Source organism: Colobus angolensis, unplaced genomic scaffold (assembly GCF_000951035.1).
Source record: "Colobus angolensis palliatus isolate OR3802 unplaced genomic scaffold, Cang.pa_1.0 Scaffold110, whole genome shotgun sequence".
In the NCBI taxonomy this organism is placed as follows: Eukaryota; Metazoa; Chordata; class Mammalia; order Primates; family Cercopithecidae; genus Colobus; species Colobus angolensis.
In genome coordinates this window covers 432,310-447,459 of record NW_012112031.1, presented here as the reverse complement: position 1 = coordinate 447,459, position 15,150 = coordinate 432,310, and the positions used below count along the sequence as shown (strand labels likewise).

The 15,150-nt window shown below is 46.4% G+C and overlaps 1 protein-coding gene across 1 annotated transcript in view; it reads left to right on the top strand.

Annotated features, from left to right (window-relative positions):
* VPS53 (vacuolar protein sorting 53 homolog (S. cerevisiae)) overlaps window positions 1-15,150 on the top strand; it is a 166,343-nt gene that overhangs the window by 59,080 nt on the left and 92,113 nt on the right. The window contains exons 6-9 of the mRNA XM_011956193.1: window positions 620-735; window positions 3,066-3,185; window positions 13,823-14,035; window positions 14,270-14,343. Coding sequence (XP_011811583.1) covers window positions 620-735; window positions 3,066-3,185; window positions 13,823-14,035; window positions 14,270-14,343 — 523 coding nt within the window. The remainder of the gene's footprint in view (window positions 1-619; window positions 736-3,065; window positions 3,186-13,822; window positions 14,036-14,269; window positions 14,344-15,150) is intronic.

Here is a 15,150-nt window from a genome sequence, read left to right as displayed (position 1 = left end):
TTGCATTCCCAGAGACAGCGTCTCTTCCCTTGGACCTGCTGAAACAACACTGTCAGGCTCTTACTCCCCAAACTGCCTTCTCACTCCACGAAGACTGCTCCTGCCCTCCTAGTAACTTACATGTTAAGCGTATGTTACCGGGCTTCTATTTCAGTCTTCTTGAGATTTGAAAGTCTTTGCTGGAAGCTCAGGCCCTCTTTCCATTAGGAAAGACCGTCTGAGTACCATGTGCTGACTGAGGCATTTTGTACGGCCCAGCGGCGTCAGCACCAGAAGGCACACTTTCCTCACCTTGTTCAGGAGGAATGGTGCTGTGTGTGCCTCCTCTGTCCTGTATGCTCAATACTGAATTGCTGTTTGGATCATTTAATTTGGGGTAAAAAATAAAGTTCATTTCATGCTCACAGCTGAAGGTTTTATAACCCCGAGTAAAGTCCAAAGAGATGCCACATTAAATTTAAATGCTGGAAATTATTGTGATTTTGTATTGTGAGAATGTTTGGTAACCTGAGATTTTTCCCTGCTTCATCTGCATTCGTTTCTTAGGGAGTTACTTGCAGAAGCGTTTTACATCCTTCTTAACTGTCTTCCTTTCTCTCTTTGGTTTTTCAATGTTTAGGTGAAAGAAATCACCCGTGATATTAAGCAATTAGATCACGCCAAACGCCACCTGACCACCTCAATCACCACACTGAACCACCTGCACATGCTGGCAGGAGGTGTCGACTCCCTCGAGTAAGCAATGCCAACTTTTTCTTCTGGGGCCACAGGAAATGTGTCACATAGAGAAAATGGTGTTGTCAGCCTGTTTACTTCTCAGCCGGGAAAGTCTCACCATCCCGTCCCACCTTCTGCAAATTGGCTTCAAGTGTCCAGTCAGCATTTTTGCTTTGTGCCCTCTGGTGTTCAAAACCTGACGAACACTGGCAGCTGGTCAGAAGGGGCCCAGGAAGCCTCTCAGAATGACTCCGAGAATATGGCCCATCTTCAGGCTGCAGCTCTGTACCGTCATGGCAGACAGAGGGACGCGGGCCCACATTCACTCCTGGCTGCTTCTGCCTCGGCGAGTTTCCTACTTGCATTGGGCTGAGTTGTGCTGTCATCAAAGAGACCCTATATAGGAGACAGAACTCAGTCATTCAAACCACTTTTTTTCAATTTACTTTTTATTAGCTTTCCATTTGGTTTGTAGAGGGAATGATACATCAGAACATTAGAAATAGTATTAGAAGGAAGAGCTGGTTATTTACTACAAAGAAGCAATCTGAAGCCTCCTTTAGTAGCGAGATTCTGACACTTCAGCTCACCTCTGTGGCCCATCTCAGACTGGGGACTCCCCCTGCTCCAGGCTTAGTGGGATTCTGTGTGTGGACAGGGAAAGCTCATCTTCACAGAAACTGAGATACAGCATTCGAAGTCCTGGGTGGGGGAAGTGGGAGAGTGCCTTGAGGGAAAGAGGAGGAGGGGCGGGCCCCTTCCTGACCTCTCTAGGTATTGTATGAGCTCCAGGGACCCCCGGTCCACTCCCCTGTGAGCAGTGAGAGCAGGGGCCAGAGGGAGACCAGAGGGCAGTCACATTTGTTCCTTCTTGGGTGGTGGGTGTCCACCAAACCATCAGACCAGGCAGTGGTGAGACCAGGCGGTGGTTAAGACCAGGTGGTGGTGAGACCAGGTGCTGGTGAGAACAGGTGCTGGTGAGAACAGGCACTGGTGAGACCAGGCAGTGGTGAGACTAGGTGCTGATGAGACCAGGCGGTGGTTAAGACCAGGCGCTGGTGAGACCAGGCAGTGGTGAGACCAGGCGGTGGTGAGAACAGGTACTGGTGAGACCAGGCAGTGGTAAGAACAGGCAGTGGTGAGAACAGGTGGTGGTGAGACCAGGCAGTGGTTAAGACCAGGCGGTTATGAGAACAGGTGCTGGTGGGAACAGGCGGTAGTGAGAACAGGCGCTGGTGGGAACAGGTGGTGGTGAGAACAGGCAGTGATAGCAATGTTGGTAGCAGTGTAACACCTTGGCTTGAACTTGATCCTGTCTTTTTCAATGTCTCTTATGGAAAATCATAAATTATAAATTTAATGAAATAGTCCAACCCTAATGAAAAATTTAGATCTAATAGTTTATATTTCCTCCCTGTGTGTAACTTGATTTTATCAGCATCCTTTTATTGAAGCGACATTAACCTTCGCAATAGGGAAAGTAGAGGTCTGTGACACAGATGCCTCAGAACCTGCAGATTTCAGTTAATATTTAAAGCCGTGCCCTTTCTGTATTTTTGTTTTTGTTGTTGTTGTTTGTTTTTGGTTTTGAGATGAAGTCTCACACTGTCTTCCTGGCTGGAGTGCAGTGGCACGATCTCGGCTCACTGAAACCTCCGCTTCCCAGGTTCAAGCGAGTCTCTTGCCTCAGCCTCCTGAGTAGCTGGGATTACAGACACCTGCTACCATGCCCAGCTAATTTTTTGTATTTTTAGTAGAGACGGGGTTTCACCATGTTGGCCAGGATGGTCTCGATCTCCTGACTTCGTGATCTACCCGCCTCAGCCTCCCAAAGTGCTGGGGTTACAGGCGTGAGCCACCGCGCCTGGCCATGCCCTTTGTTTTGTCCTGGAAAGATGTGTTTGGTTTGCTCATAGGCTGTAATCCTCAGATAGTAACATCCCTACCCCTGTTCTCTGTCCCAAGTTTGCTAATCCCAAAATATCCAACCCAAATTCTAAATCCATCGTCTTCCCAGATTCCCATCCCCACACCGAATGAGAATTAAATCACTCACACATTCTTCCCACCATAGCACATAACGTGCACTTCTGTTTAGAACATAGTTCATCCTATTTTATACTAGTTAGATGTGTACTTGACTCTCTGCCTTACTATATGATGTCACCTTGAGGATTTGGACCAGATCCTGTTTTTTGCCTCCCACAACACACAGCAGCTTATATACTCAGCACTCAGTGAATGTTGATTCAGCTGAGTTGATGTCTGTTTGAGAGCTAGAGTAGGTTGTTCTGTGTCTGTGTCTTGTGTCCTTAGTGTTTTTCTAGACTTTTATTCTTTCCTTGCAGAGCCATGACCAGGCGAAGACAGTACGGAGAAGTTGCTAATCTCCTTCAGGGTGTGATGAATGTCCTGGAACACTTCCACAAGTATATGGGGATTCCACAGATCCGGCAGCTTTCCGAAAGGTAAACTGTCCCCGGAGGAAAAGTCTATGGGGATTCCACAGATACGGCAGCTTTCCGAAAGGTAAACCGTGCCCGGAGGAAGTGATCTTGCCTTCAGAAAAGGACCTGGTGCTAGGAGGTGCTTAAGCACTTAACTCAGCATGTTCACTACAGAATCCTATTGTGTGAAGAAACCTCAGATGCTACCTGATCTGACTGTGTCTGGTGCAGGCATCCCCCATGATACTCCTTACCGTGTCCTCTAAAGCTGCCTATGGTAGATAGTTTGCAGTTGTGTATATGGACAACTCTCAGCTGTCCCCATTTGTGAGGGAAACTGTTCTAGGTATCTATTTCTTTGTAACAAACCAGCACAAAACTTAGTAGCTTAAAACAGTAATTGTTTTGCATGTATAATTTGGCCTGGCTCAGGAGGACCGGCTCATCCCTGCTCCATGCAGCATTAGCCGAGGCAGCTCAAGAGGGACTGGAGGATGCACTGGCTCCCTCTCATGGCTGGCACCTTGGTACTTGCTGTCAGCTGGGAGCTCAGCCAGGCCTGGGCTGGGATTCTGTGTTGTCTTCCATGGGCTTCTTGAACTTCCTCATGTTAAGGTGGCTGGTTCCAAGAATGAGCGTCCCAAGAGAAACAAGCCTTGGAAATTTCATAGCATCACTTCTGCCATAGTCACAGGGCTGCTAAGATTCAAGAGGAAGGAACATAGTCTTCTCCCACCCACTAACGCTAACGAGAGGAATGTCAAAGTCACATCGTTACAAAAAGCACGTGGGATGGGATAGATTGCTGTGATGGTCTTTAGAAAATACAGTGAGCCACGGCCGGGACCTGTGGCTCACACCTGGAATCCCAGCACTTTGGGAGGCCAAGGCGGGTGGATCACCCGAGGTCAGGAGTTCGAGACCAGCCTGACCAACATGTTGAAACCCCATCTCTACTAAAAATGCAAAAATTATCTGGACATGGTGGCGGTTGCCTATAATCGCAGCTACTTGGAAAGCTGAGGCAGGAGAGTCACTTGAACCTGGGAGGCGTCAAATATATATACAGATGAAGCCTAAGTTCCCTTTACCTAGACCTCAGAATCTCATTGTTCTCTCCAGAGGTGGTAACTGTTATCAGTTTAATGGATATCGCTCTCGATTTTTATGTGTGTATTTACATAAATCTGTAGTTTCAGTTAATGGTTTTGGTTTTGCTTTGTTTTAACTAAATGGTTTCATACCTTACGCTTTATTCTAAAAACTGCTTTTTGTTTTCAACCACATGTATTTTAGATATTTGTTTTTCACATCAGTATGTATACACCTACTTCATTCTCTGGAATTTTTTAGATTTTTTTTCACGTCAGTGTGTATAGACCTGCTTCATTCTCTGGAATTGATGCACAGAATCCTGTAGTATAATACGCCACAGGTATAGCATTAGATCGTTTGTTTCTAAATCTTAAAATATGCCCCCATTTGCACATATGCAAGTATTTCTCTAGGACAGATTCTGGGTTATAGGTTTATATACATTTAAAATTTTAGTAACTACTGCCCATTTGCCCTGCAGCGAGCTTTGTATACTTGTAGTGCAGTCTGTGAATTGTGAGAGCGCCTTTCCCTGCACCCTCAGCTAAGAGCACCTTTCCCGGCACCCTCAGCCACACGTGATGTTGTTGTTCTTCATTTTCCTCTCTCTGATGGTTGAAAACGGTATCTAGTTCCTTTAATTTTCATTTCCCTTGTAGCTAGTAAGATGAGCGTTTTGCTTTGTTTTTTTGAGACAGAGTCTTGCTGTGTTGCCCAGGCTGGAGTGCAGTGGCGTGGTCATAGCTCACTGCAACCTGGAACTCCTGGGCTGAAGACATCCTCCTGCCTCCACCTCCTGAGTAGCCAGGAGTGCAGGCAAATACCACCATGCCTGGCTGATTTTTAACATTTTTCTGTAGAGGTGAGATCTTCCTGTGTTGCCCAGGCTGGTCTTGAACTCCTGGGCTCAAGTGATCCTCCTTCCTCATCCTCCCAAAGTGCTGGGATTACAGACGTGAGCCACTGTACCTAGCCCCAGTTGTATTCTTCATCTGAAGACTCCTGAGTTTCTCATACTCTAAGAAATTATTCTCCTTTATTCCTTTCTTTGGGTAGTCTCTACAACTTGGTCTCTGCATTCTTTCCTTGTGGAATTCTTGTTACGTGAACATTGGAGCTTCTAGATCTGCTGCCATGTCTCTTAATTTTCCTTTCGTGCTTTCCGTCTCTCTGTCCTTTTGAACTGCTTTCTGAAAGAGTTCCTCAACCCAGTCTTCCTGTTTTAATTTATTCTTCACTTGCATCTAGTCTGCTGTTTGGCCCAGCTGTTGAATTTTTATTTTAACAATCCAGCTTTTTAATTTCCAGCATATCTAGCTGATTCTTTTCTCATGGGCATAATATTCTCATATCTCTCCCACAGAATAGAAATTATCTGTATGTTAAAGTGCTGGGCTGCCTGTTCCATTTCTCTGTCCCTAGTGTAAGATCTTCAGTTTGTTCAGCGTGACAGTTCTCTCTCTTTAGCATTTCTCAAATGTTTGGTGATTCTTAGCTGAAAGCTCATTTATTTATTTATTTTTGAGACGGAGTCCCGCTCTGTCACCCAGGCTGGAACGTGTAGTGGCTGCATCTCAGCTCACTGCAAGCTCCACCTCCCGGGTTTACGCCATTCTCCTGCCTCAGCCTCCCGAGCAGCTGGGACCACAGGCGCCCGCCACCTCATCCGGCTAGTTTTTTTTTGTATTTTTTTAGTAGAGACGGGGTTTCACTGTGTTAGCCAGGATGGTCTCGATCTCCTGACCTCGAGATCCACCCGTCTAGGCCTCCCAAAGTGCTGGGATTACAGGCTTGAGCCACCGCGCCCGGCGTTGAAAGCTCATTTATATTGTATTCATTGATTTTTTGAAACTAAGTCTCACTCCATCACCCAGGCTGGAGTGTGCAGTGGCACGATCTCTGCTCACTGCATTCTCCGCCTCCTGGGTTCAAGAAATTCTCCTGCCTCAGCCTCCTGAGTAGCTGGAACTACAGGTGCCCACCACCCACGCCCAGCTAATTTTTATATTTTTAGTAGAAACGGGGTTTCGGCATGTTGGCCAGGCTGGTTTCAAACTCCTCACACCTCAAGTGATCCACCTGCCTCAGTCTCCCAAAGTGCTGGGATGACAGGTGTGAGCCACCGCACCCGGCCTTGTTTTTATTTTGACATTCTCTGTTAGTCTGATCAAGAATGCTCTTTAGCTGCTACCTGCTCGTGGACGAGAAGTGGGAATTGCTGCTTGGCCAAGTGATATCACAGACAGCTCTTTCAAAGTGAGGGGGGCCAGACCTGGAGAAACCTGCCAGGTGGGTGTCCCAGCGACTGATCTCCTAGGCTTGGAGGCTCACTGGTCTTCCTGGGTGTTGGCAGCCCCTCTGGCTACTGCTGAAGTTCTCAGACCCAGAGGCCCACCCCTGCCACCTGGCGTGAGCATTCACGGTGTGGGTACAGACGTGGACAGCGGCTGATTCCTCCTATCACAGGGCACAGCATGCCCTGCTGGCAGCAGACCCAGACGTGGACAGCGGCTGATTCCTCCTATCACAGGGCACAGCATGCCCTGCTGGCAGCAGACCCAGGGCCCCATCCTGCTTCTGGTATCACCACCTTCATGTCTTTCATTTTCGAGAAGCATTTTTGGGCAGTGATTTTCTGTCATCCTTCCTACCAGGAAGTCCTCAGGCTTCTAGTCTACCACTTTTCTTGCCTGGATTTGGATTTTTATGAAAATCTTTTTCTTATTTCTAAGGCTTGGGGGCATCAGTGTGCATCTTGTCATGGAAATGCCAAAGAACTATTAGGGAATGTTGGAGCAGAGCTTGGCAGAACAGTAGGGAAACCGCAACGTTTTCCCTCCTCCTTCCTACCCCTCACACCTAGAGCCGGCTGATCGCCTTATCAGACTGGACTGTGAGGCAGCCAAGAAAGCAGGCGAACAGGACTTTATGAGCTGCGAGAAGGAAGGAGCTTGGATGGAGCAGGCAGATTTGCTGTCAGCAGATGAGGGAGGAGGAGGAAGGCAGTCCCTCCTACTCCTGCTCGCAGGATGATTCAGAGTTGATCTCTTTCACACTCATTTGTTCTTTTCTTCATTTATGTGACAGATACTTACCCTGCATTTTCTACATCCTAGGCCCTTTGCTAGGGGACTGAAGGCACAAAAATAAGAAATACACACTCTCTGCCTTCAAAGAGTTTGCCATTTTTGTATGGAGAAGAAAGACATTAATAGAAGATTCCAGCGTAACAGATGTAACAAAACCATGGTATATGCTGCACAAGGCATAGCAGGATCTCAGCTGAAGCAGGGGCTGAGGGCAGGGGGCATAGACAAATTCCATTGTAATCGGAATCTTAGAAGAATGGGTGGCATCTTACCAACGTGACAGTAAGCTGGGCGAGAAAGAAGAGGGAGTCTCAAGGAGTTTGGAGGCAGCAGAGAGAGAGAAGGCTGTGTAGGTAGATGGGGTCAGATTTTATATGCCTTGCTAAATACTTTATTTTTTATTTTGTGGACAGTGAAAGATTTTCAACGTGGGGAGCATGATCTCACTTGTATTTTGTAAAAGGCTAGTGGTTTACAGAGGTCCAGGAGTCTGGATAGTAGGAGTATGTTCTGGATTAGAAAAGATAAGACCCTTATCAGGCAGTGGCCACGCTCTCAACCGAGATGTGTGTGGGAGCCGATCTCCAGTTGGTGTAAAGGAGGGCGTTGTGCATGGCAGGAACATGAGAGAACTAACTTTTATTTGGCAGAAATGAGTGTAGGGATTCATTAATAACTCAAAATGGATCTATAGCTAGATGTAAAACCTAATTCTAAAACTCGGAGAGGAAAACAAAGAGCAGATCTTCACAGCCCTGAACTTGGCAGCAGCTTCTTGGATATGGCACCAAAGTCCTAGGCAGCAAAAGAAAAACAGATAAACTGGACTTTATGAAAAATTTTAAAACTTGTCTATCAGCAGGGTAAAATGGCAACACACAGAATGGGAAGAATATTTCCAAATCATTTATCTGATAATGGATTAGTATCTAGAATATACAAAGAATTCCTAAAAACCAGCAACAAAAAGCCGAACAACTCAATTAAAAAGCAAGCAAAGGGTTTGAATAAGCGTTTCTCCAAAGAAGATACGTAAATGGCCAATAAGCATGAAAAGGCGCCCCCACTGGGTTGTGAGGTGATACTGCATCGTGGTTTTGACTTGCATTTCTCTAATGGGCTTTTTAGTTTGATGTAGTCACACTTGTTTCTTTTTGCTTTTGCTGCCTGTACTTTTGGTGGGCTCTTCGCTTTTCAACACTTTTCCAAAGAGATAGTTTTAAAAATTTGAAGGAACTTTGTAATGACTGTTGTAATCACATTCCCTTAAAAATAGAAAATCCAACATTCTATGAATATATTTCAGTGCTCCAAACGTTCATTATCACGTAGGGTTGCTGCAAACACAGGAGGATTTACTTTTAGTTCATTTCACAATCTCTGTTTGCAATAATTTGGTGTAGGTTAATACAGAATATGTGCTATTAAGTAACACTAAAAAGGCTGGACCTGGTGGCTCACACCTGTAATCCCAGCACTTTGGGAGGCTGAGACAGGTAGATCGCTTGAGCTCTGGAGTTCGAGACCAGCCTAGGCAACATGGTGAAACCCTGTCTCTACCAAAAATACAAAAAGGGAGCCAGTATGGTGGTGTGTGCCTGTGGTTCCAGTTACTTGGGAGGCTGCAGTGGGAGAATCACTTAATCTCCGGAAGTGGAGGCTGCAGTGAGCCGAGACTGTGCCACCGCACTCCAGCCTGGGCAAGAGAGCAGACTCGTCTCAGAAAAAAAAAAAGTAACACTAAAAAGAGCCAAGAGGAGACAGCTTCTTATTTTCAGTGCTTGACTAGAATTGTTTTTTTAAGAGGTACTAAAAGTTTGAGAAAAGTCCAGACTTCTTATTTTTGGCATCCTTTCTGGTGAATTTTTCTTCTCTTATGTTTACGTGGCGGTGGTAGAACCATCTGGAAATGATAGAAATAGCTATTTGTTGTGAGGGGCGGGAGATGGCAGGCAGGTTACTACCCTCTGCATTGCTTCCGTGTCTCGAATTTACTTTCTTGCTGTCTGTAAATTGTGGAAGTCATGTGAAAAGTTGTGTTCTGAAATCTTTGCCTGCACATTTGAAATGGAAGTTCATGAGTCTCGATTCGAGTATAGCTGATTCTTCCAACTACCCTTCTGGCAAATGCTTCCATGCTTGCTGTAGCATTGAAGGAAAGAGTTTTTTCTTTAGTGTCTTTACATTTCAGATCCTCCTGGCCTAAGCATGCCCATGAAAGTGAATGTTTCTAATCGTCAGTCAGTATTTCCCAACAAAGAATGGAAGATTCTTACATTCTCTTGAAAACCATGAAACTCTTGAACTAAAATATATTTTTCACAGCCATTTCTAACCTCTTATAATGTGAGAAAGGCTTAGCAGGTCTCGTGGTGGAGTGAAAAAAGAACTCAACCTGGAAACGGACAGTCCTGCCCAGCTCATGATTTCTGAATGACTAGGAAATCAGTTGGCGTGGTGGCTCACGCCTGTAATCCTAGCACTTTGGGAGGCTGAAGTGGGCAGATCGCTTGAGCCCAGGAGTTTGAGACCAGCCTGGGCAACATGGCAAAACTCCATCTGTACAAAAAATATAAGAATTAGCTGTGCATGGAGGTGCACACCTTCAGTCCCAGCTACTCAGGAGGCTGAGAGAAGGATCACTTGACCCCGGGAGGTTGAGACTGCAGCGAGCCACGAATGCACCACTCTACTTCAGTCTGAAGAGAAAGGAATGACTAGGAAATCTTGATAGTTCAGCACATATATCTGCTTTGCTGACGGTTATCAGTAGAGCTACCTCTTTATAGTAGGAACTTTTCATGGTTAGAAGAGGAAGGAGTTTAAAGGAATGAGGCCAAAGATGCATTCTTTCAAGTCTGCTGACTTCTTTCTAGAATCCTATTTAAGCAATTGATTGTGAAGACTGCAATTTACATCTCACCCTGAAAGTGCATGGGATTGAGGTCTGGGTCTGTGGATACCATCAGTAATGTCTCTGAGGGAATAGGTGCTCTTTCATCTGAATCATTGATAGCCCCTTCAAAAACTGCTGTTGGTAGAGGCCGGGCGCGGTGGCTCATGCCTGTAATCCCAGCACTTTGGGAGGCCGAGGCTGGCAGATCACCTGAGGTCAGGAGTTCAAGACCAGCCTGGCCAACATAGTGAAACCCCGTCTCTACTAAAAATACAAAAAATCAGCCGGGCGTCGTGGCAGGCGCCTGTAATCCCAGCTACTCGGGAGGCTGAGGCAGGAGAATCACTTGAACCCAGGAGGTGGAGGTTGCAGTGAGCCGAGATTACGCCATTGCACTCCAGCCTGGGGGACAAGAGCAAGACTTCGTCTCAAAAAAAAAAAAAAAAAGAGAAAAGAAAGAAACCTGCTGTTGGAAACATTGACATTGATATGCAGAAGCGTATCCTTCTGCTCCAGTTTTAAGCACACATCTAACCTTTGGCCACCTGTGAAGCCAGTCAGCACCGTAAGATGGGTGTTGTGGAATAATCGGCACTGGAGAGGACATGGAATCATCTAGTACAGGCCGCTCGCCCCACCCTCTTATTTCACAGCTATTTGAAGTTGTGACCCACGGAGAGGAAGTGACATGATTATGCGGCTCACTAGTCACATAGCCAAGTCTAGCCCATCTCAGGAGGTGACTTTGAAAATGAAGAACATGGCAAGGAGGTCTACAAGTCAGAGGCTGGTCATTTTTCCTCTTTTTTGTCTCTGGTGATACCAAGTGCCATCCTAGGCTGTGGTTCTCCTTTCTGCCACCTCAGTTTCAGAGTCATCAAGAATATGGAGTAGGGAATAGTTCGGGCCAGAGGCAGGGCCGGGCCCACCAGTGTCACTGAGATGGTCAGTGGTCCTGAGAATGTGACTGTGGGTGCTCTGGCCAGTGGTGGCACTTCCCCTGTGAAGAGAACTCCTTTCTCTTCTAACCATGAAAAGTGCCTGCTGTAAGCTCCCTGTGGCTTAGGAGGGAACTGGTGCTGTCTGCGTGCTTCCAAGAAGGAGGTAGGAACACGGGGCCTGCGCCTCTGGAAGCTGTCTTGTGACCTGGCACCACAGGAGGCTGTGTGCTGCCTCATGACATGAGAATCACGAGAAGCTCTGAAGTACGATTTTATTCTTTTCTCTCATGTCAAAGTTCACACCCAAGGAATGTCTCCCATTGTCTATTGGACAGCTCTAGATGTATGGCCCTGATTCCGATCTGGAGGTGGGGGCTATTCCAGTAATAGCCTCATCTGGATCATTTCTGGCCCCCTTGAAAACTGACTCAAAAGGCTACAAAGCCACCTCTAAGAGTGATTTTAAAAGTTTTGAAGATAGTGGAAAAACCTTGGAAGGTATTTGGAATAAGGTGTAATTATAACCATGCCACAGAAAAAACAGACTGTTTTGGGTCATGCCTATCCCCTCATTTGAAAAGAAGATCTCAGCAGGTTGCCAGACACTCCTTAGCAGCCAAAGAAATTGTGGTTTTGAGCTGTTGGCTATTTCCAGAAACTTCATAAAGTTGATTCTGAAGGAGCAGGGCGGAGACCAAGAATGGAAGTGTGCTCTTTTAAGGCATTTTTGGGAACCAGACAGTATTTGCCTCAGGCTCAGGAAGTCCAACAGGGCCGGAGAGTCTTGCTCCACTCTAGCTCTGCTAGGCTGGCTGGTGCAAGGTGGCCACCAACATGAGGCAGCTGGTGGGGGATGCAGAGAGTGTGATTGATTATGGGGGCGTGATCGAATGCAGGGCGTGATTGATTGTGGGGTGTGATTGATTGTGGGGGCGTGGTCGATGGCGGGGGCGTGGTCGATGGCGGGGGCACAATTGATTGTGGGGGTGTGATCGATTGGGGCGTGATCGATGGTGGCGTGATCGATGGCGGGGACGTGATCGATTGTGGGGGTGTGATCGATGGCGGGGCGTGATCAATGGCGGGGGCATGATCGATGGCGGGGGTGTGATTGATCGTGGGGCGTGATCCACAGCTGCTTTCCATCCTATCCGCTTCTCCTTTCTGCCCTTGCATTCAAGTCCACGCGTGGTTCTTGAGCTCCTAGTACACTCGCAGCCACTGTTGAGTACCGGCCTCCCCTTTCTAACTGGTTTTCCTTGCTGTTCCATTTTCATATTCACAAACTTCTGAACTTAAATCATCATTCAGTGGCCCTCACTTTCCTTTAGCAGTTCATTTTGTCACTTGTATCTTTTTGTTTTTACTATGGAAGACATTCTCTTCATTCATTTGTTTAAAAACTTATGAGCTTGTTGGTTTCTGGATTAACAAGAAACCCAAAACACTACAACTACATGGATGGAACTGGATGTGATGTGAGATGAAATCAGCCAGACCCAGGAAGACAAACTCCTCACGTCCTCACTTGTATGTGGGAGCTGAACATTTTCAGAACTGAACTCATGGAGATAGAGAGTAGAACGATGGGTCCCAGAGGCTGGGAAGCGTAGCAGGGAGGTGGGGAGAAAGTGGGACGGTTAGTGGGGACAAAAATACAGTTAGAATGATAAGTTGTAGTATTTGGTAGAACAGTAGGGCCACTACAGTTAATAATTTATTGTATATTTAAAAATAACTAAAAGATTGGAATTGGAATGTTCCTGACACAGAGAAGTAACAACTTGGGGTGGTGGATACCCCAGTTACCCTGATTTGATCATTATACATCATATGCCTGTATCAAAACTTCACAGGTGTACCCTATAAATATATATATAATGATTATATACCCATAATAATTTTTTACAAAACACCCTAAAACACTATGGAGCCCTCTTCCCATTCTGTACTCCAGGGAGTAGGACAGCAGTTATACCAGTAATCCAAAATGGATTTATTTGTTGTTGTTTGTTAGTGTTTTGTTTGAGAGCCAAGGTCTCTCTCTGTCACCCAGGCTGGAGTGCTGTGGCTCTGTGTATCCTCAAAGTCCTGGGCTCAAGAGATCCTCCCACCACAGCCTCCCGAGTACAGGTGTGTGCCACCACACCTGGGTAATTTTTATTTTAGTTTGTTTTTTTTGTAGAGACAGGATCTCTCTAATGTTGCTCAGGCTGGTCTTGAAATCCTGGCCTCAAGCGACCCTCTCACGTCAGCCTCCCACATGCTGGGATTCCAGACGTGAGCCACTGTGCCTGACTAGATTTATATTTGTTGTGGATGTGATTCTGTAACATTTTCCCACAGTACGACTACCCCCAGTGGAGCTGTGTAAAGATGAACACGTAGGACCTCAGGGAAAGGGTTGGCCTAGAAGCATTTTGGGGATATAGAAGATTCACCCTGAGAATACCTTGGGTGCCTGGGTCCTGCTCATCAACCTGCCACTTAACTAGTGTGTGACCTCTCACCTCGTGGACGTCTCTGGACCCTTCCTGGCCTTTCTGGAAAGACTTCAGCCCCTCCGACCCTGTGAATCGGTGTGTAGTGACATAAGGATATTGTGCCAGGTGATGATATGTTCTCTCTTCCTCACAGAGTGAAGGCTGCGCAGACTGAGTTAGGACAGCAAATCCTGGCCGATTTTGAAGAAGCGTTTCCTTCCCAGGGCACCAAGGTACTGCTCTGCGTTTCCCCGTCTTTAGAGATGACCAGCATCCTTGCCGAGCTCATGCCCACCCCGGTCACCACGCAGTTGTCATTCCTGTCGTGCCCGCTGGCAGCTGCAGATCCGTCTGCTGCAGGCTCAGGGTGATGAGACCATCCTGGATTTTAAATGTCCCAAGGTGGTGGCAGTTCCTCCTCTGTTTCCTTCCAGCCTCAGAAAGGGAGGATTTGTTTGGGCTTAATTTAATGTAGGTCAAACCTTCTATCTTGTCTGCCCTGTCAATTCCTTTTTTCTCATGGCTATATTTTTAAAAAATCCTCCTGCCACAGTGTTTTTAGGATTGTTACATAACTTACTGGTTTTGGTTTGGTGAAAAGACAACTGGGCGGAGCATCCACCGGCTTATGTAATTCTCGGAGTGACACAGTGCGGAGCCTCACTGTTACCAGCCGTAAGCCCACTCTTCGGAATTAATGCCCTTGAGCTCTCTGGTAGCAGAGCTGTGTGTGTTGTGTCTGCAGAGCCCACAGCATTTCACGTGGGAGCTGCTGGTTGCACTTCTCATGTAATAAGCTTTCTCCCGCTCGGTGGTCCTCCTGCTTGGGGAGCTGCTTTTAGCTCACGCTTCCAACTGTAGCAGATGCCGTCTCTACGCCTGGCGTGTGTCTGACAGGAAAGAACCCATACAAGCCCTTTTCTCTATTATTTGAGCCATTTCAAGAGAAAGAATTGTTCAAGGCAGAAATACACTGAAGCATTCAGGGGCAAGGAGCCTGACCCTACTCAGTGGGTGGAGATGGGGACATACATTCATTTACTGATCCAAGGAACATTTCCAGCCTGTGCTCTGTAATTCAATAATTGGAAATATCTTAATTATTTTTTCTTTGTGTTCCATAAAAGAAACGTAGGAAGTAATTGGGAGTAGCAGCCCCAGCTTTTGCCCATCACTTTCTGTAGGAATTCCGCTCCTGATTTTAATGTCTTCACATTTTGTGGCTGTCTGCTAGTCATCAGATGCTTATTTGTAAAGTACTTTTCTTGGAGAACCTCATATTCCTTAGTCATCTGATATAACTGCAGGGAGGGAGTAGATATTAGAAAGCCATTAGTCCTGTTTATTACATGAGGAAAATGAAGATCAAAGAAGTAAAAAAGGATTGTAGGGATATTCGCTCATGAGAAGCTCTGGGCGCTTCTTAGGACAAGGTTAGCTTCACGTGTACTCAGCTGCCCATTTCAGGTTTTTTTTTTTTTT